The 21,562-nt window shown below is 37.6% G+C and overlaps 4 protein-coding genes and 1 long non-coding RNA gene across 6 annotated transcripts; 2 read left to right on the top strand and 3 right to left on the bottom strand.

Annotated features, from left to right (window-relative positions):
* The first annotated feature begins 2,810 nt into the window (after window positions 1-2,810).
* Window positions 2,811-5,044, top strand: LOC18027564. The gene is made up of 3 exons (XM_006411283.2): window positions 2,811-3,556; window positions 4,005-4,277; window positions 4,687-5,044. Exons 1-3 carry the CDS (start codon window positions 2,963-2,965, stop codon window positions 4,951-4,953), a joined length of 1,134 nt encoding a protein of 377 aa, XP_006411346.1. The 5' UTR covers window positions 2,811-2,962; the 3' UTR covers window positions 4,954-5,044.
* A 2,706-nt stretch (window positions 5,045-7,750) lies between these two features.
* LOC18027563 (probable RNA-binding protein EIF1AD) lies at window positions 7,751-9,154 on the bottom strand. The gene is made up of 4 exons (XM_006411282.2): window positions 8,870-9,154; window positions 8,558-8,633; window positions 8,216-8,342; window positions 7,751-8,125 (listed from the first exon to the last, which is right to left on the bottom strand). The coding sequence occupies exons 1-4, from the start codon at window positions 8,981-8,983 to the stop codon at window positions 7,912-7,914; spliced, it is 531 nt and encodes a 176-aa protein (XP_006411345.1). The 5' UTR covers window positions 8,984-9,154; the 3' UTR covers window positions 7,751-7,911.
* A 133-nt stretch (window positions 9,155-9,287) lies between these two features.
* LOC18027562 (E3 ubiquitin-protein ligase SHPRH) lies at window positions 9,288-17,590 on the top strand. Of its 2 annotated transcripts, none has more exons than XM_006411281.2 (20): window positions 9,288-9,375; window positions 9,575-10,400; window positions 10,483-10,689; window positions 10,851-10,912; window positions 11,112-11,586; window positions 11,726-11,926; window positions 12,201-12,456; window positions 12,533-12,764; window positions 12,907-13,067; window positions 13,133-13,672; window positions 13,842-14,008; window positions 14,324-14,540; window positions 14,633-14,839; window positions 15,059-15,175; window positions 15,288-15,530; window positions 15,820-16,021; window positions 16,188-16,375; window positions 16,457-16,608; window positions 16,704-16,959; window positions 17,063-17,590. In XM_006411281.2, the coding sequence occupies exons 2-20, from the start codon at window positions 9,589-9,591 to the stop codon at window positions 17,348-17,350; spliced, it is 4,983 nt and encodes a 1,660-aa protein (XP_006411344.1). In that variant the 5' UTR covers window positions 9,288-9,375; window positions 9,575-9,588; the 3' UTR covers window positions 17,351-17,590. The 2 variants fall into 2 exon arrangements, with proteins under 2 accessions (XP_006411344.1, XP_024003661.1); XM_024147893.1 differs by having other exon boundaries at window positions 9,304-9,375; window positions 9,579-10,400.
* Window positions 17,591-17,829: 239 nt separating this feature from the next.
* Window positions 17,830-19,033, bottom strand: LOC18027561. The gene is made up of 2 exons (XR_002896528.1): window positions 18,830-19,033; window positions 17,830-18,120 (listed from the first exon to the last, which is right to left on the bottom strand). It is a non-coding gene; the product is annotated as an uncharacterized LOC18027561 (long non-coding RNA).
* Window positions 19,034-19,228: 195 nt separating this feature from the next.
* On the bottom strand, window positions 19,229-21,393 carry LOC18027560 (rhodanese-like domain-containing protein 7). Its single transcript, XM_006411279.2, has 5 exons — window positions 20,957-21,393; window positions 20,525-20,776; window positions 20,344-20,442; window positions 19,786-20,055; window positions 19,229-19,708 (listed from the first exon to the last, which is right to left on the bottom strand). The coding sequence occupies exons 1-5, from the start codon at window positions 21,350-21,352 to the stop codon at window positions 19,331-19,333; spliced, it is 1,395 nt and encodes a 464-aa protein (XP_006411342.1). The 5' UTR covers window positions 21,353-21,393; the 3' UTR covers window positions 19,229-19,330.
* Window positions 21,394-21,562: the final 169 nt, after the last annotated feature.

The raw sequence follows: 21,562 nt of genomic DNA, 5'->3' as shown, positions 1-21,562 counted from the left end.
CAACCTCTTTATCCTTGAACATTTAGTTTGAAATGTTATTTGCATGTATAAATGCATCAGCAGTGAATTAGAATGTCAACTAATGTAAGTGTAGATATGTATATTTGTATACATGAGTTAACTTACAAGGTTTGGATAATTGGATGCTGAGTGTTAAGTTCGAAACTTCACAGGAAGAAGCAAGCTTTACAGTACAAGTAAGACCACTGATGGGTCTTGTCAAGAAGAGGCTACCAAGAGAGAGACAAATGTTGAACTGTTCATCAAACATTGAAATCATAAAATTTTTTTAATAAAGTTATATTTTTATAAAAAGAATTTTGACATTGGTTTGTGAGTGATGTAAGCCCTGTGCAGATGAACAGTTCCCATAATAATAACAACATTAATAATAACTACTTGAGTAAATATATTCATAAGCAGACAGGTCCAAAATATGTGTGAAAAGATTCCACCATAGCCATTGCAGATCATGAGAAAATAAAAATAAGAAAAGTATATAGAACGACTAATTATAAAACATAATTTTTTGGTAAAATGTGAAGATAATTATAAAACATAATTTGATCTGACCACTTGGTAAATACAAGCTTTGGAACAAGATATATTCAAATCTCTCATGAGATCCTCAGCTTCTGGCGGGTTTGTGCAAGAGATCAATCAGAGTGAAGACGATGCTTTTTCAATTAGGGGTAAAGACGAAAAAATCTATAAAGTGTAGAAACCATATTTGTTCATCACTCATGGATTATAGCATATCCAATGCCCTTCGTTTTATATATATATATATATATCATATGCTTTTAAAAACAAAGAATTATTGAATCATGATTCAGACAAGGGAAAAAAACCCTAAAACAAGAAATGAAAAGCCTAATATATATATATATATATATATATATATATATATATATATATTTGTGCGGGCAGGAGAAAGAGCGATTAGATCTGAAATAAGTCATACGTTGGTAATAGAAAGATCATAAAGACAAGGTAAAAAAATACCCTAAACCCGGAAAATTGAAAAATTATGATATTAGATCTCAAGCAAGTCAAGACTAATGGTAGATGTGATGATAAGAAAAGAGAACCCTTACATGGATATTCAGGTTTTTGGAGCTGTCTGAAAACCCTAGCTAGCTCTCTTTTTGAAATATTTTTAACCCCGTTGAAACTATAAGAGAAGAATAGTAACTTATAGGAAAAAGGGGAAGTAGGTGGATGTAGCCACTACCAACTAGGTGTTTAGCAAGTGGTGATTCAAATAAGGGACAAACAAAAAGAGATGGTGATGATGATGATGATTGATGATGAATGATGATGATCATGGTGATGTTGGGTCATTGTCCTCATGGGATTCAGGGAAAGCTAACTGTTTCTTCATATCTCACCATATCTTACATATACATGAGAGAGAGAGAGAGAGAGAGAGAGAGAGAGAGAGAGAGAGAGGCTGACTCGTGTAATACTGTGTTGTGTTTCGCGCAGATGTGAACTGATTTTTGATGGGAGAGAGCTATTAAGAGGTCATCAGCCAGCTTTTTAAGGTTCTTTAGTTTTTTTTTTAAGGATCGCATTGAATGAGTGGTGGAAGAGCTTGAGAATTTAGATAATTAAGTCTTTGGTCTCTTTATCTTTATTATATTTAAGCAAAAGATTAACGAGTGGACCAAAGATTAAGCTGCAAATCATATTATTGTACACTTGAGGATCATTAGTGTATAATATAATTGGTCCCGAAAAATAAGTAGTATTACCGTTGTCTTTATGCCATTAAAGAATCTCACAATCTTGTGAACACAAATTCCTCTGAGTGAAAGAGAGAGATACATCTCAAGAATTAACTACTGAAAATTTCGGGGAAGGATTCCAAAATTTTTACATATAGATCTCCAGTATATGGAGTCATTATACTTATTCCTTGCACATTTGACTTCCAACAAGAAAAAGTTCTAAGAAAACATTATTATATTTGTGGGATCGCAGTTCTACCATCAATTGTTGTCAAATGTTCTTACATTTGATAGATCTCTTTTCGATAAATTACTACTAATGATCGTATATACAAATAATATATATATATATATTCTTTTTTTGTAGTGAACCTTCTTAAGCTATTCACAAATTATTTATGCCTTAATTAACACAAAATGGTCTGTGGTTAATTTGATACTTTCCAAACAAACAGTAGGCTACATTTCATAAAATGCATATCAATTACATGTGTTTGTTTGTTTTGTTTTTCTAAAGTCCTAATCAGTTCAGTATTATTTATAAGATTCTTCTATAGAAAAAGAAAACTAAATTGCATATATCTTGATCAGTTACACAATATAGAGGCATATATAGAGAGGTAAAACAAACTAACTATAAACTATGTCTCATATCTCAATCAAAGAAAACAAATATAAGTGGGTATGCGATTCAAATATATAAGATTATCCCAATGGAGATAGAAAGATTACGTAGTCCTTCGTCCCGGAGCAGTAGCCACCACTCTCCTTAAGTGAAATGACAACAATCACAACAAGGACATTTTAAAATGACGATCTTACCCCTGCCAACCTGTCATCTGCGAAACCGACCAGAACAGTAGTGGGCATGGAGTGGGCCCTTTGTGTGTAGCTGCTTGTTTCTTCATTCAAGAACACCCGATAATAAATGGCCTCCACCCGAACCGATCCGGATTAAATTAACTTTTACCGACCCGAATCAGTCGAGCTGAACCGATCCAAATTGACAGAACTGACCCGACCCGACCCGATCACCATTGACGCTACGAACTCAGTAAGCTCCTCCGGAAATGGGAAGATGATGGTTTTCTTCAAGTGATTGATTGCGACCATTTGACTCCTTGATCCCTATTAGAAATCTTTTTCCTTTTATCTTTTATCCGCATTTCAATTGATTCAAGCTCGGATCTTTGTTCGAGTTTGTGCGATCGATCTAAAAGGCTATAAGGATGGTGAAACCATCGGATTTTAGATCAGTTCATGGGTTTATCCGGTTGCATTACAGTCGGGTCAACCCGGTTACCATCGGCCGGTCAAACCCACCGCCTCTGTCTTCTCCGGCTATTCCTTCGAACAGTGTTCCCCAGCTCCAGCCTAGGTTCAGCTTCCACAGCTTATCTTCCAAACCCACTTCCACAAACGTGGGATTCTCATCACAGGTTCTGTCTTGTCCTAAGCTCAATCCTAAGTTGCAGGCTTTGGGTTTGCCTCGTGTGAATGTGAACTATTCATCGGCGTTTAGATTGGTCTCCACTAAAAGCTCTGGATTTCGAAAAGTCGATGGCAATTTCGCGAGAAAGGTTGTTGATAGGCCTGTGAAAGCTGTTAGTTCAACTTTTGCTAGATACCGTGAGGCTATAGGGTTGCACATTGATGCCTTTTGGAAGAAGAATAGTCTCATTCTATTTGGAGCTGGAGGAGTTTTTGTATGTATTTTCCTTTGGAGGATTATGTTTGGAATTGCCAGCACTTTTGTTGGTCTCTCAGAAGGCATGGCCAAGTATGGGTTTCTTGCACTCTCCTCAGCCATCGTAGCATTTTCTGTAAGCTCTCTGTAACTGGCCCTGAAAATCTGTGCTTTAATGTTCGCTCGATTTCTTAACGCTGTTTCAGTGATTGACTTTACAATGTTTGCTCAGTGCCATGTGGTGAAAACGAATTTCAGGAATTTCTCTGTAGTTTTCAAATTATGGTTATTGGTTGATAGTGGAACTTTTGTTATATGCAATAGCGTTGCTTAATCCACCAGGACTAGAGCTATTGTTGCATTCTCCTTGTTAACTGATGTTCCTTTACAGGCGAAATCTTGCGTGGTGATATTTAAATGTCTTATTGCTAGTAGGAATACAGGACATAGTGTTTTTGTACATGTTGTGTATCTGTAATGCAAGAACGGCTATAAGATATGGTTTTGTGGCTGTTACACTCTCCTTGGCTTATATTTTAAAGAAATCACTCCTTCACAGCTATCTGCAATTTTTATAATAATAGGGATTATACCTCCGCTCAAGGTTCACAATAAATCCCGATAAAGTTTACAGGATGACCATGAGAAAGATCAATACGGCAGCTGAAATTCTTGAAGTTATGGGCGCTCCTCTGTCAGGATCAGATTTACGAGCTTATGTGATGTCAGGTGGTGGCATAACATTCAAGAAATTCAAACCAACAATTAGGAGCAAACGATGCTTTCTCCTATTCCCTGTTCAAGGCTCTGAGAGAAAGGGACTTGTTAGCGTCGAAGTGAAGAAGAAGAAAGGCCAGGTTTTTACTTTCTCAACTCCGCAATTCCCCTTTTACACAACCTTCTCCTATGTTTGTTCACGATGTAATCTTAAGATTATGATAAGCTTTTGAATATCTAGCCTAGGACTGAATGTAGCAGATTTGAGCTCTTGTGAGCTATTTAGAGAGCAGTACGCAATGGCTTGGTTTATAAGGATGTGGATTATATAAATTGGTTGGTCATTTGGTTGAGAGTAGTTTTTAAGATAGCGTGGATGGGTCTCAGCATATTAGTTCGGGTAATGAATATGCAAATGTTTGGTTGGACATTTGTCAGCCTAGTTTCTTAGGTGATTTCAGTTTTGTCATATCACCAGAGAATCTCTATTACCAGTTATGCCCCCTCTGTTGTGTGTACTTAATCATGATCGTGTTTCTGTTTCTTCAGTATGACATGAAGCTTTTGGCGGTGGACATTCCAATGGCGTCTGGTCCTGATCAGCGGTTATTTCTGATTGGCGATGAAGAAGAGTACAGAGTCGGTGGTGGTTTAATCTCCGAGTTAAGAGACCCTGTTGTGAAAGCCATGGCAGCAACTAAGGAGTTCGATAATCTTGACAGAATCGAAGAGGAAGAAGACGCTGAAAGAGAACTTGAAGAAGCTGAAAGAAAGCACCGTGAAGAGATCGAGAAGCTCGAAAAAGAGAGCTCTTAATTCCTTTTTTCTTCCCCAGATAACTTGAACACTTTTTTTTCCAGATCTTGCATACTCATCAGTGGATATAATAAAAACAACACCTTGAATCTTTTCAAAACCCAGTTTTTTTTTTTGCTAACTTTCGACAAATAAATTGCATCCAATCTTTGATGTAGATCATCGCCAAAGAGTATTACACTGATTTGTGATTACTGATTTAAGTGTTTTGGTTTAGAACTTATGTTTTTTGGTTTCACCGGTTTATTCATAGTAAATGCACATCATATCCCAAATTCAGAGAGACATATACTATCTATGTCAGATCCTACGTTGTTTTTGACAAGTTTTTATTCTACAAAATTAGCTGTTATGGTTAATCAATGCGATAGCTTGTGGGAGATTTAGTATTGATTAACCATAACAGCTAATTTTGTGTTTTTTTAAAGAAGTGTTTGTTTTTTTCAAAGAAGTGTTTTAAGATTAACCCTGTTGTGGTTAACCCTGTTGTTAACATTTAGTATTCTACAAAATTAGCTGTTGTTTAACATGTAGTATTCTACAAATTTTGCTGAAAGAAGTGTTTCGTTTTTTTTTTAAATCATGTTATTTTAATCATTAACTAGGTGATTTTCCGCGCGTCGCACAGAATATATATTAAATTATTACTATTTATTTATTATTGTATAAAACTATATGTTTTCAATTTCATTGCACAACCATATTTCCAAAAACAATTATTATTATCTTTATATATTTTTGCTAGGAATAATTTTATATTACGTTAAAGTCAAGATAATTTTTTTAGCACCTATAGTAAAATTTGATTGTATACAACAAATAATAGTTGTGAAATATATAATAGTATTATTTTTTGTTCAATCTGATATTAAAGTATTTAGATGATTATATTTAAAAAACAACAATAAAAATTAATTGTTTTTGATAATTATTAGGTTGATATGAGGATAAAAAATAAGAAAATATGTAGTGAAAGAGTGAAATATAAAATGTTTCATTTTCTTTATTGATAAGTTTTTTGACCAAAATCTTTATTTAAATGTTACAGTAATAATTGCTCAATTTATAACTTCCAATTAAAAGCTGTGTTGAATAACATGTTGTGTAATCAATATCAGTAATGTAATTAAGATTATTTCAAATAGTGGTAAGTGAGAGAAATGAAAAAAAAAAACGTTATCTATCATATTCTTTTTTTTATAGTTATCTATCATATTCTAAAGTGTCAAAAATTAACAAGAAAAGAAGGATATATTTTGTGTATTATATGGTTAAGAAAATCTCAACAGCAAATGATGCAACCATGATAATGGTCTATCAAAAAATGATCTAATTCAAATCAAGTCTAGAATCTCAAGAAGTTTTTTCCCGGAATTGTAATCCAATCGAAAGAATCATTCTCGTTAGGATTCGAAGATACTGATTCTGAAGCAAGTTAGAATCACTCAACCAGAATCTCTCCACTGATTCTGGAGCCAGCTTGGATCGCCGGCGTCAATTATTGTTTATCGAAGAGTATGTAACGGAAATGAGAGCCCATATGCGATTACTTTACCACGATTTTTAGAAGAAGCTCTCACATGAAAGGTTCTTTAAGTCGGTAAGGAGAATCTATTATCATTCCACAGCTTATCTCCGAAGGAGTATGATGCAACCATGATGACATCGATTGTTAATTCTAATACTTATTAGGGATTTATCTTTGCTAATTCTAATACTTAGTATTTATCTTTGCCTTCGAGATAAAATTAATTAATCACAAAAGCCGACGCTCTTAAGTCTTAAGTTATTAACACTAGCATTAGCAGACAAGACCGAGCCGTTTCTTGCACGTAATTAAGGCCCACAAGGCCTCACGCGCCTCGGTCCCCTCGACACTTTCTCCTTTCTGGGCCTCAAAAGTCGATGCGGCCTATGGCGTTTTCATTAATTTAACCAACACACAAGGGTAATTTTGCAATATACTTCCCGCACACGTGATCCCGAGAAGACCAGATAGATGTCCACGTCAGTTAATCACCAAGCTATTTCAAATTTCGATTGGTGTTATCCCCAAGATAAAACTGGAGCTGTTCGATCACCGAAATTTGAAATTTCTCTCGATATAATAAAAAAAGATTAAAAGATAATTGCTGGCAAATAACAAGTTTGCAACAACACAACACCAAACTCCAGACTGATCTTGAAGCAGCTCGAGAGGCACACACTCGTGAAAGAAAAAAAAAAGTGTGACTATGATATCTATTTCGATCATGCTAATTTTACCTTAAAAATGATTTAAGTACTCTCTGAACAACTCACTAGAAATATAAAAAGATAAGGCAACATAAAGATAGTCTTCATTGATGTTCTGATTTGTCACATTGCATAGCCGAAACCGTAACGAGCAATCCAGATCATGATCAATAACAGTTCAATGATCATCAGCTCAGCATTCTGTGGTCAGGGTTAAAGTTTTTTTTGTTACACATGATAAAGTTAATAACTAGACATGAGTTTATGTATATTATAACAGATAAAAATATATCACGTTCCACGTACATGTACTGTTGTAGAAGTTCAAAAATATTCCTTTGATTTTTTTATTTGTGTCCCAGGCTCCCAGCTTAAGATAAGAGATGCCTAAACCAACTAACCAAGAGATCTAATAAATACGTACGTGGAAGACAGAAAAATCATGCAATTCTATATTTTCACAAATTAGTTTCGACGCTTATAAGCTTATGACCACTACGGTCAGAGAAATGAATGAAAACAACAAGTGTGGTTTACTGTAGTACAAGCGATGCCGATATAATATTGCATTAAGTGTAATCGAATTCTACCAGTGTAATCGAATTTAACAGTGTAATCGAATTACACTATTGGAATTCAAATCGAATTCAAATCAAATGCCGAATATGTAGAATTTAACAGTGTAATCGAATTCTACATAACAGTAGAATGTACCGGAAGTGACTATGAATCAGAATCCGAGTCTGAATCTGTTTCTGCATCACATTGCACCCCAAACGGTCTCAATCTGTTTGTGTTTGCTTCCAATGGGGGCATGCCATCATCATCATCATCATCATCACTCGAATCAATCTCAACATCATCTTCTTGCTGTGCGATGGGTATTTGAGAGCTTTCATCAGCCGGAATGGGCTTAGTATTTTTGAAGACTTCAGGCCTGTATTCACCATATCCAAAACTAACATGAGCTATGCTGAATAAACTTGAAATTCATTCATATACAGCAGCAAAAGAAAGAAGCTTTTACCATTCCGGAGACTTTTGGAGGAGACGGACTTGCTCAAAGAATAGAACTTTACAGACAATAGATGTAATTTTGCTACCAGACTCTTGCGCCTTTTCCTTTCCTGTATGGTCAATCACTACAAAGCTTCCTGCAAATCCAGTGCAGCAGAAACAACATAAAACACCATCTCAAACTCGTCCATCTTCACCAAATCATGCAGTAAATCTAACCGCTCAAGAAAGAAACAAAGCCAGATCATATGGAAAGATGTCGAGGATTGAGGCACATTGCATGATCAGCAAATACTAAGCGATGATTTTATGTTCCTTTCTTCTGTCAATCAAAGTAAACTAGAAAAATTACCTCGTCTGATCCACATGCTCTCACGAAATTTGGCTGGAAACAATGCTAATGAGTTCTCTCCTTTTGCATCCATAATCTTCAAACAGACAACAAGAAAACAGCAGTTAAGAACAATCGATTAGAAACTCTCGTTGGCCTAAAACTATAACATGAAAGGGATGTAAAAATTCAATCTTTGATAAGTAAATACATACATACAAAGTTACAAACTAAGCTAAACATAAGAGACAAATAATCCAAAGAAAACATGTTGGAATTGGCGAGATTGCATAAAAGAGTGAAACCCAAATGGAAAAAAGAAGTTTTTTCTACCTCAATTTGATTGGAACCTCTGAGAGAGACGACCTGAGCTATGCTCTGACATTCCTCAAGCGTGAATTCCTGTTCTGAAGCCGCTTGTTTCAGATTTCTTCTTCCTCTGTTCATCTCTTTTAACTCTTCAACTCGAATTCCAAGTAATCCCAAACTCTAAATCACAGCCAAAAATACCAAAAAAAAACACCGGAGAAATCGAGATTAGGGTTTTGCAGTTGTGCCGTTTAGCTGGGATCGCATCCTAAAGACAAGCAAACAGTAAACAAACGCTCTGTCTCATTCAAGAGGGGTAATATTGTTATTTTACTTACTAATTGAGTGTATTATTGTCATTACGTTGACCGAGTTACGTCGGTGCGACCGAAGCGCTCAGATTTACAGATAAACCGGGATTCGTTTTTAACCGTAAATCGACGGGTCAGTTACTCTCCTCCGCGCCTGAATTTCACTCCTCCAGCGTCCCCGACGATTCTCGACTCCTGATTTTTTTTTCCGAATTCTAGGTTCGAAATTATTTTCTCTTTTTTAAGCTTGAGCTAGTTTTCGTATAAATTACATAACTCATGTATCGTGATGTTTTAGAAGTTCAGAAGTGTTTTGAAACTGGCATAAAGTTCATAGCTTTTTATGTGTCGTATCTGTTTTTGGGTTTTGTATCTTGTTTATAGATTTGATTCCGCATTAATGATGTTTCTGTTTTAGCTAGCTTTGTAGTGATGGGTAGGAGAAAGCAATCCAAGCCACAGCGTTCGGTGGGTTTGATCACACAAACTGGTCCAGAATCCGATAGTAAGCAATTATCCGGCGACGACGCGGAGAGTTCTCGGGGGAAGAATGTTGAAGATATCGATAAGCCATATTATGTGAACATATGCTCAAGTAGTCAAATTTCGGAGCAGCAGCACTTTGATATAGCTGAAGTTGTTCTAACGAATTTGAGTTTAAGAGAAGGTGTCTGCAATAGTAGTAAACCCTCCACACCCATTGAGATTGATCATGATATGGATTGCTCGTTACGGTTTCGGCTATGCAATGTGACAAATTTTGTTGACCGGATTAAGCTTGGTCACTGGCCTGTGTTGTCTTCCAGTGACATAACATTGGAATTGGTTGGTAGAAAGGTGTCTGATGATGAGGCTGGGTCAGTGATTTGGTCTGCAAGTTTTGACGGTCCAGGTGAAGGGGTTTCAGGTCTTGCTCATTTGGCAAGTATAAAGTTTTTGACTTTAAGGCTTGTGCCGGGTAATGAGGGATTGTTGTCTCCTGGAGTGAGAGTTGAGTTGCTTCAGCAGGCTTTTGACGCCTGTGATTCGCTTCTTGAGAATACAAGGCAAGTATGGAAAAAGAGTATGATTCATGTCATGTCTTGGTTGAGACCAGAGGTGATGACATCAGAGGCTAAATATGGGACACAATTTAACGTGAAGGAAGTTGAGAGATCGATGGTGACAGAAGCTGAAACTCCAGACTCTAGTAAACAGTCGAGATTTGATGCTGCTGCTTTTTATGAAGCCATAAAGCCATCAAAGTGAGTAGAGCAATTTTTTCTTCTTTGTGTGCGTTAATGTCTGATATTATTTTTCCAACTTATTAGCATATTATTGATTCAGGACGGATGCGATGCTTGAAGATGACATAACTGATTTGCTTCCAGAACTTAGGCCGTACCAACGACGTGCAGCTTATTGGATGGTGCAGCGAGAGAGAGGAGATCCAATATCGTTGGGAGAAAAGGAAGACAACCAATTCATTTCACCTTTGTCTATCTCCGTTGGATTTCTTGACTCTCCCTTAAAAATGTTCTTTAACCCATTCAGGTTGGTTCCTTTCCCTCTTTTTTATTTAAAAAAAAAATCAATTTGAAGTGCTAGCTTCTCTCAAATGTACAACATATAGTCGAAGTCTCTCTCACTTAAGTTCCAACTGTTTAGAGAAGAAGTCAAATTGATTTGGTCCATTTGTCGTGTTTTGGTTGTAGTGGGAATATCTCATTGGAAGCAGAGTATTTTTCACCTCGAATTCCGGGCGGTATCCTTGCTGGTAAGAATGGTTTGCAGCTTCATTTTGCCTCCATGTACTATAATCAGAAAATTTGTTCAGAAGAATAATTTCCGAACTTTGTGTTTTAAGACAACTTAAATGCTAGATGGTGTATCTGGCTTTATCTACCCCTCATATTTTTTGCGCATTAACTTCTGTGGTATTTTATTCTTAATGTGGTCAAATACGAATGCTTCAGATGAAATGGGATTGGGAAAAACGGTTGAACTACTTGCTTGCATCTTTTCTCATCGAAAACCAGACGAGAATGAGATATCTGTGTCTAATGGGTCATCATTTACTGAAGACTGGAAAACTGGCTTGAAAAGATTGAAAAGAGAACGTGTTGAGTGCATATGTGGAGCTGTCAGTGAAAGTCGCAAATACAAAGGAGTTTGGGTACAGTGTGACATGTGTGATGCGTGGCAGCATGCCGACTGTGTAGGTTATTCACCTAAAGGGAAAGGTAAGAAAGCTGGTCAAGATAGAGATGAAAATGTATCTCAAAAGAAGAGCAAAAAAGATGCAGTGAAAATTGTTGTCAGACAAGGAGAATACATTTGCCAAATGTGCTCTGAACTTCTACAAGTCACTGCCTCTCCCATCTCTACGGGTGCCACTCTTATCGTCTGTCCAGCTCCTATATTACCGCAATGGCATTCCGAGATTACACGGTATCAGATTCTTCTCCACCTTTTTCTTCCCTCTGTTATGCTTAACGAGATGACTTTCACAAGTCGGAATTTTGTTTATCTTATCTCCCTATCATGTAATGTTAGTAATGTTTTCTTTCCTTCATATGTCCTGTTGTAGCCATACACGCTTGGGTTCTCTGGTAACGTGTATCTATGAAGGTGTGAGGAATGCCTCACTCTCTGAAGAACCTACGATCGATATCACTGAACTCCTCAATGCTGATATCGTTTTAACTACATATGATGTCCTCAAAGAGGACTTGACACATGACTGCGACAGGCATGATGGTGACCGGCACTGTCTTAGATTCCAGAAAAGGTGCGATTGGTGATATTTTGGATTCTTTTATCCCACGCATTATTGATTAAATGATGAACTTTCATCATATCTGCTATATTGAACAAAATGTATTATTGAAACATTTCTAGGAATTTGCCAATATGAATATGGATTAGTTTCATACTCAAGTATTCAAAAGAGCCATTTAAAAAACACTACATTGAATCTGATAGAACTGTTGTTATATCTTCTGATTTCATGCAACTGAAAAGCTTTTTTGGAAAGTTTGAGTAACGATGCTGTATTGTGATAGGTACCCTGTTATTCCTACTCCACTAACCAGAATATTCTGGTGGAGGATTTGCTTGGATGAGGCCCAGATGGTGGAGAGCAATGCTGCTGCTGCAACAGAGATGGCATTGAGATTATATACTAAACACCGTTGGTGTATCACTGGTACTCCTATACAACGCAAACTTGATGACTTATTTGGCCTATTGAGTTTCCTCAAAGCAAATCCTTTCGATGTGTCAAGATGGTGGACTGAAGTTATAAGTGACCCATATGAGGTCTGAGTAGAAAAAATAGTTCATTTTTGTACCTTTTATGGTTTCTCTTGCCTAACAACCTTCTTTCTTTGTTCAGAGGCGAGATGCAAAGGCCATGGAGTTTACGCATAAATTTTTCAAACAAGTTATGTGGCGCTCTTCAAAACTCCATGTTGCTGATGAGTTGCAAATTCCACCTCAAGAGGAATGCGTCTCTTTGCTCAAATTTTCTGCAATTGAAGAACACTTCTATAGCAGGCAGCATGAAACTTGTGTGAGTTATGCCCGTGAAGTTATGGAAACTTTGAAACGTGATATTCTCAAAAGAGGTACCATGGGGGTGCGAATAGTGTCTTCTGCACTTTCCACCTTTGTCTTTACTTGCCTCTTTAAGTTCTCTCACAGAAATTTTGACGCTACTTTCTGTGCTGGCTGCTAAAATTTTTATCCCATTTTTTTGATAATCTACAGGTCATAGTTCTGCTGATAATCCTCTAATAACTCACGCCGAAGCTGCAAAACTGTTGAAATCACTCTTGAAACTGCGCCAAGCTTGCTGCCACCCGCAAGTAGGGAGTTCTGGTTTACGTTCATTGCAACATACTCCAATGACCATGGAAGAAATTCTAATGGTGAGTTTGCAAGATTTACCTTTCTGATATTCCTTAGTTATTGTGCTAATCGAAGTTTTTCTTAGGTCCTTGTGAAAAAGACCCAGAGCGAGGGAGAAGAAGCTCTTAGAGTGTTGATTGTTGCTTTAAATGGGATTGCTGCTATTGCCATGCTTAAGCAAGAATTTTCTGAAGCTGTATCATTATACAAGGAAGCATTAAATATAACTGAAGAGCACGCCGAAGATTTTCGTCTTGATCCATTGTTGAATATTCATATTCTTCACAATCTAGCTGAGATACTACCACTAGTCGAAAGCTGCAGAGAACAACGTTCTGCATCAGGAAGACCTAAAAGTAAAATAGATGTAAAAGATGACGATCATCATCGGGCAGCGAAAAGGCAAAGGATCAGTGAGCTCGACACTTCATCTCATGTTTCTTCAGAAACTGCAAAGCAGTTGGAATCCAATGCTCGAGACAGTGGTTTAAAGAAGGATGGAGAGTATCATGAAGAGTGCAAAACTCTAGATATAGTTTGTGACACATTAAAAGTCAAGTATTTATCCACGTTTAACTCAAAGCTTTCTGGTGCACAGCAAGAATTCAGAAAATCCTACAATCAGGTAATCTTCTAAAAACTTGCTTAACGCTAATTGTATTCTTAGCAAAAGAGTCAGTATAATCCATGTTTACATAATTTCAAGATCAGGCACGTTAAATATTTAGCCATCACTTAATTTCCTGGAGCTCACATTGTGTGATGCTATGCTAAATAATCGAAACAATTTCAAGGTTTCCGAGTCATTGAGCAACATGGGGAAACAACGTTCAATTTGGTGGTTGGATGCCCTGCAACTTGCTGAACAGAATAAAGACTTCTCCAGAGAGTTGACCAGGAAGATTGAAGAGGCCATCCATGGAAGCCTAAACAATTCAAGCTCCTCCAGAGCAACTTCTCGGTTAGTGCATTAAAATTGAAGTTTCATGACTTCTGTTGGTGCGAGAGTACTTTTTCCATCTGCTAGTTACATAATTTTCTGCATTTGACTAATTAATTCACATGTGCCTGCAAAGTTATCGGAACGAGCCACCTGACAGACTTGTTAGCTTTACTAAACGACTAGATTAATTATCATGATAATTTCAGTATTATATGAGGTGAATTTCTTAAAGTTAGATCATTATATTTGTTTTCTGCTTTGTAAGCTTACAGTATTAAGGTGCACATAACTCGAATACATTAAGAACTAACCTGTTAAGTTCCCTGATCTCAGCTTTAGAACCATACATGGCATGAAACTTCATCTGCAGACGTGTATGGATACGCTGGAAAGCTCTAGAAAGACAGTGATAGATAAACTTATGGAGATTGACCAGACTATGGAGCAACCGAAACTGGAGGATATTGAGCGTATTGGTAGCTGCAAGTATTGTAATAAGAAAGATGATGGCCCGACGTGTATACATTGTGAGCTAGATGAACTATTCCAGGTTTGCTTCTTTTGCTTGTGCGCGCTTATACGAGGTTTTATTGGTATATATATAAGCTGTTACCATCATCATGTATTGAAAAATCCTCCCAGGAATATGAGGCTAGGCTATTCCGTCTTAACAAATCTCGGAGGGGAGTAATGGAACATGCGTCTGCAGAAGAGAAAGTAGATTTCCAAAAGAAGAGATCTGCCCTTAATCTTTTCTTTGTTGGTTTGTCATCGAGAAACAAGGATCTAAATCCTTCGTATGGTGATAATGAGGAACCCACCAAAAGAAATGCTGGTGACGCCGTGATTGTAAGTCACTGATCTAGTTTCGATTTGGTCTTATTCCAATAAGTCTTCTTCTTTGTTAATGATAAGAAAGCATAACCTCATTTATGTTGAACTTTATTGATTTGGTGTTATCTGTTTTCTCTTCTGTGTAAAAAGTAAAAACCTTTGAAAAGTCAAATAATATGATTTTGCAGCGATCGTCTCGGTGTAATACGAATGCCCTTCCTGTTCTGATTATAGGTTTCAAAATCTCCATGTGAGACGGAGATAGTTCTTGGAGTGATTAGAAACCATTGCAAAACTTATTTGGACAGGGAAAGCAAACTGGCAGCCACAAAACATTTACAAACCCTTGAGGTATTGTCCAAGAGATCTCCTTTGCTAAAATATAGAAAGGGTTGGTAAACTAATCTTTCATTTTCAAGTTTCAAACGGTTCTGACATTTCCAATTTTCCTTATCTAATTAAGGCGATGAGGAAGGAATATGCACATGCAAGGCTCTTGGCTAGGGCTCAAGCTCACCTCTTACGTGCCTATGATGAGATCAAGATGGCGACAATGAGATTACAGCTTAGAGAATCTGAAGATGACACGTCGATATATGCTTTGAGCCTGGATGAGTTGGACGCTGCTAGCGTGCAGAACACAAATGACAAATTTTTGGCTCAATCCTCGTTGCTTAGTATAAAAGGGAAACTTCGTTATTTGAAGGTAAATATGTAACCTTGGTGTTGTTATTAGACCTCCTATTTATATACCATGCAGATAAGTCATTAATGTCTGTGCTGCTAACGTTTAGATCACATTTGTTTTGAACTTACAACTCCAGAGCTCTAGCCCTTTCTAATATTCACCAGAAGCTTATATTTTCATAATTAAGTTTCTCTTTGTGTGATTGACTATAATTGGATCGCTTGAAAAAATGTTGCGTGCTTCTCCTTTCTTTATTTGACTTTGTATACAACATAAAACAAATCTTCTTCTTTTGTTTCCTTTTCAGAGTTTGATAAAATCCAAACAGAAACAAGAATCAGAGAGTCCAGATCATTCCTCACCAATACAGAAAACAATTAAGGCTTTAGATCCTGTTGAACAGGAAGGCGAAAACCTTCTAAAGCGAGAGGAAGCATGCCCGATTTGTCATGAAAATATACGAAGTCAGAAGATGGTTTTCCAGTGCGCGCACAGCACTTGCTGTAACTGTAAATACTTGACATCTTTTGTTTGCTTGATCATATGAATTTGGACTTTCATGCACACATGCACTCACTTTTCTCGTGCCTCGGATTTTTCTTTCTGTCTCGTTGATTTCCTGAACCACACTTTAGAATGTTAACAGTATCTTCTTCTTTGTTTTCATCCACGTAGGTTTTTTTGCCATGACCGAGCGCGGATATGAAACTCTGCAAAAGTGGGTGATGTGTCCAATATGCAGGCAGCATACAGATGTTAGAAATATTGCATTTGCTGATGACAGACAAAACGGTTCTTCGTCAGATCACGTTCACAAAGAAAATGAAGAATCACTGGCTGTTCATGGTTCATATGGAACTAAGGTTAGCTTCCTTTCTTTTAAGATTCCTGCACAAGAAGTAGTAGTGTAGTACTTCTTTTTCTCATCTATTATTTTGGGATAGATCGAAGCTGTTACTAGAAGAATCTTATGGATCAAGTCAAGTGACCCGCAATCGAAAGTTCTGGTTTTCTCCAGCTGGAACGACGTTCTTGATGTGTTAGAACATGCCTTAGCTGCCAATGGAATCACTTTCGTCCGGATGAAAGGTGGCAGGTAATGTAGCGACAATTTCAATCGGGAAATTCATTAATAAGTGTTGCATAGGTTACTTAAGGGAGTTCTAAAACGATGATTCCATGGAAATGCAGGAAATCACAGACGGCCATTAGCAAATTCAAGGGGACCGAGAAAGAAGACCAAAAGACAAACTCCCATAAAAAAGAGGCAAAATCGATCCAAGTCCTATTGCTTTTAGTGCAGCATGGTGCCAATGGTCTTAATCTTCTGGAAGCACAGCATGTTATTCTGGTGGAGCCACTTCTAAATCCGGCTGCAGAAGCGCAAGCTGTTGGACGTGTTCACCGGATTGGACAAGAGAAGCCTACTCTAGTTCATCGTTTTCTGGTTCGTGTATCTGTTTTACATGTCACTTTCGTTTTGTACAGCTTCAAGAACTTGCCTTAGGTGATTCTCTTTGATCTTGACCTCTCTTTTTTGGAAAAACTAGGTAACGGGCACTGTGGAAGAGAGCATCAACAAGCTGAACAGGAGTAAAAACGCAAGTGTAAGCTCATTCAGCAGCAGGAATACAAAGAATCAAGATCAACAGTTTCTGACACTAAGAGATCTTGAATCTCTATTTGCTTCACCAGCAGCAGAAGCAGAACAGACAGAAGAAAACATAGGAGATAGGCAGAAGAATCTGAGAGATCTACCGCCCTCACTCGCTGCAGCTATAGCAGCCGAGAGGAGAATAAAAGATAATGCATCCTCATCAACCTCAAACACATCATGATTATGGAAAAATGGTTGCAAAGAGATTTGTTGGAGTGTTGTCTGTACATAAGCTAATGAAGAGAGAAGTAGTCGAGAGATACACTGCTTCTCTCTTGTGGTTTCACATTCATAATGTAACCTTTCCAACTTTTAGATAGGCTTAGGCAAGAGTTTTTTTAAAATTATTTTTTGTATTACGAAATGACAATGGTGGTATTTGATGATAGTGGAAAATTCAAAGGATCATCCAGCTACTAGATTTTGTGACATTAATGAAACTTTTTTACCATTTTACATACTGTGAAAATTTTGGAGAGAGAAACAAAAACAATGTTATCTGATAGAGTTTTCCACAGAATAGCCAAAATATTTTCTAGACAATTGTCCAATATTTGACAGGAGTTATACTGTTATAGAGTTTTCCGAGCTCATAAGCTCAACAAACTCAATCATCATCATAACTGCCTTCTTATGATCCCTGATTTATATATAGTCTCATATGGAAATAACAACGTATATAAAAAAAGCAAAATGGGTTCTCTTTTCTGATAATTTGGAGTGTATGCTTTTTCTTGTGTTATAACATTTGAGAAGACAAAAAGTCTACATTGAAGACATGAAACCACAAAGCCCCAGAAAAAAACCAAAATTTATTCAGCTCCATCGCAATGATGCGATTACAAACTTAAAAACTGTAAAAGCTCTCGCACTGTCTTGATTCTTGGTGACTTCTCACTTCTCTTCAGGTGCGGGTTTATCAATGAAAGTCTTCTTTATCCAATCAAATGGCTGTGATGATAAAGAATATGTCAGATACAAAACAAAATGAGTTTTGAACGGAAGATTAGAGAAAATAGTCACGAGGAGCTTAAGGCACTAATCTGTTTATAACACCAAATCACAGACTGACACAATTTCAGTATCAGTGATGAAAGAAAATGGATGTAATGCTTAACATAATTCGTAAATTTCCAAACTTTACAGAAACATCGAAACAACAGATAAAAAAGCTAATGCAAGTCTCAGTTTCAAATGGGTGCGATTCTATTCTCCTAAGGATGCGACTAAGTGAAGCTAACGATTGTAGAATCATTGAAACAGGAGACTAATCTCAATGAAGTTGAAATCAAAAGTGGGACATGGAAAAAGTGATGAAGAAGTTTTGATCACCGATTCGATTAGAGATATTACTTATCACAATCATGCCTTTCATGAAACGCAATGATGCAGTTTAAATTGGTGCCCAGAAAATTACCGCCTTTAGGGATAACATCTAACGAGATCAATGCAAAGTACAAATTTTGAAAGTGTTCATGAATGATAACTTGAGGCTTTTTCAATCTTTCGTCCAAATCAAGCCAGCAATTTCACCAGAAGAAATAACATAAGCTAATAGGATAGATCCCAGATCAGGAACAGAATCCGTGAAACCCAATTCAAAGACAGAGAGAGCTAAAATCTACGGCCGGAGATCCAGAGAAAGAAGCAGATGGCTTACTTGGACGAGCCAGACGGCGCCGGCAGCGGCAGCGACGCCCCATCCTGCGGCGGCCTGAATATCCGCCGCTTGGATCTTTGGCTTCGCTTGCTTGAGCATACCTAGTCCTGACATTACTGCTTCGATCTCTCGCTCTCTCGTTCGCTATCAATTCGATCGAACCCCACCAAAATTCTCAAAGGAAATGACGATAATCAATGAGACGAATTTTTGTCATCGCATTCGTCGACATTATTAATAGACCTAGTCAAACGTCACTTTTACACTTCATGCCGTCCTGCGTGTAAACACTTGAACAACGTGCCGTTTATTACTGTTTGATCGTCGATGTTCATCATAACCAACCTCAAGAGAAATCAAGATCAGAAAAGTTAATTTAAAAAAAAAAAAAAAACACTTTCCATTTCCTTGATGATTAAGCCATTAAAAGCGTCTGGTTTCAAGAATAAAAAACAAATGAGCTTTACCAGTATCCAAACAAACAACAATCAAAACATCGTCCTATATTGAAGAACCAAGCTTCACGCTGCTCTTCCTTGGGCTATCTGGTTTAGTGGCGGGTCGACGACCCTTGTCTGGACCACCGATTACTCCCCATTCCTCAAACTGCGTCTGTCTAGCTCTTGCCCTTTCTTTCTCCTCTTCGGACTTCTTGGAGTAACAGTAAGGACAAGAAACTCCATACTCATACTCTGGAGCTTCCATGTCTTCATCACTAATTGGCTGCTTGCATCCATAGCAGAGTTTATGGGTTCCTTGAGCTAAACCATGTTCCACAGATACACGTTTGTCGAACACAAAGCATTCGCCTTCCCACAAACTTTTTGTTTTAGGGACTTCCTCGAGATACTTCAATATCCCACCTTTTAGATGATACACCTGATAACAAAATGTTTTGATTCTTTAAATACCCTCTGAAACTAATAGCTCAATGGTTAGATGTTGTATGAAGTTACCTCTTCGAAACCTTGGCTTAGAAGAAAGCTTGAAGCTTTCTCACATCTGATTCCTCCAGTGCAGTACATTGCAATCCTTGGCAGCGTCTTTGGTTTTTCAGCTTTCTCTTCTTTCTCCACCTTTGTTTGCGTTTCATTGCCTTCTTGCTTCAATGCAAATTGACTCTCCACCCAAGCTGGAAAATTTCTGAAAGCTGTGGTACACGGATCCACAGCTCCTTTAAACTTCCCAATTCTAGTCTCATATGTATTTCGCACATCAATCACAACCTGAAACGCAAAAGCAATTTGACAATTTCAAACATCTTATATCCTAGATTTACCGAGTATAACATTTTACCAAAAGCAAACAACGACACAAAATCATAACTTTTCCATGCATAAACACTGTATTTTCTTGATTCAGAGTGAACCAGAACTTAAAAGCAAGCTACACAAACACAGAACTAATACGGGAAAATGAATTGCGTCCAAAGTGATAAAAAGTTATCAAATCTTATTCAAATTTCACTTTTTTCTTGACAAAACTTGCTACAAGATAGTAAAAAGAGATCTCACAGTTTTGGGATCACTGATCAGTTCGTTCCATTCTTCAGGGCTCACATATGTTCCAACTCTTTCAATTGGCGAAACACTGGGCATTCCGAGAGTAACAATCTGCAGTACAGACATTGTAACTAAATCACCTCTTGACAATCAACAAAACTCCAGTCTACAAACTTCAAAGACGGAAAAATACCTCTTTCTTGAGTTTGACCCTAACGTGGTCCCATCTAAACGGAGCATCTTCACCAGCTGCAAGAGGAGAGCTACTGCTATGTCCATGGTGGATTGCTTCTTGTTCAGGACTCACAGGTGTCTCCACTTGCCTCAAACCATTCAGTCTGATATCTCTCTGTATAAATGCCAACACTCTCTCTACTGATTCACGACTCCCACAGATACTTCCATTGATCCCTTCTGGTGCAAGAATGATTCCACCTGAAACACGCTGGTGAAACAAGACAGGTCTATTCTATTACTGCTTGAATTCTAAGAGAAAATTATTGGTTGTTGCTCAATACAGCACTTTTAAGTCAATAAGATTGAGAAAAGAGTTAAAGACTTAACCTTTCGTATCAGAAAGACACTAAATATATAATTTTTGATTGAGATAGAAGAAACTGCATACCAATTCTTCGCAGAGATCCTTCAGGGGCTTTCTGAAATCAGCATGGTCGGGAAAATCAGCGAATTTGTAGAACGAAACCACAACGAGCGAGCCAAAATCCGATTCGCCAGCTTCTGGTCTGCTCGAAAAGCACTGGGAAACCGGATTCAAGCTTTGCCGGATAGCTCCGGGGCTCGAACAAGCCACCGTGGATTTCAGAGAAGAAGAAGGGGAGGAAGAAAGATTCTGGGGTCGGGATTGAGGAAATAGTAACTCGGGTTTGGAGTTTCCACCGGTTGAGCTCGAATTCATGCCCCCACCGGAGAAGGGAGACTGTGACTGAGGTGGTGGTGGTGATGAGAGCATCCTAGCGGCGGCGAGAGACGGCGGAAATCTCCAGTGGCAACACCGTAGCATTGGGGTTCTTTCAATCAATGCAAATTATGTGGGGCTTAAACCAAACCGGACTAAACCAAAAATTCAGTGGACCGATTCACGTGGCTATAAACAACTGACCTTAATGCTTTTAGTTTTGCGCGATATATGTATCGTGAAATGGATACATATGGATCGAATTATTTTTCAGGGATACTTACCCATAAATTGGATATCTAATTAATTGTAAGG

Source organism: Eutrema salsugineum, unplaced genomic scaffold (genome assembly GCF_000478725.1).
Source record: "Eutrema salsugineum unplaced genomic scaffold, Eutsalg1_0 scaffold_10, whole genome shotgun sequence".
Classification (NCBI taxonomy): domain Eukaryota; kingdom Viridiplantae; phylum Streptophyta; class Magnoliopsida; order Brassicales; family Brassicaceae; genus Eutrema; species Eutrema salsugineum.
The sequence above is the reverse complement of the archived record's forward strand: the minus strand, read 5'-3'. Positions and strand labels throughout refer to the sequence as shown.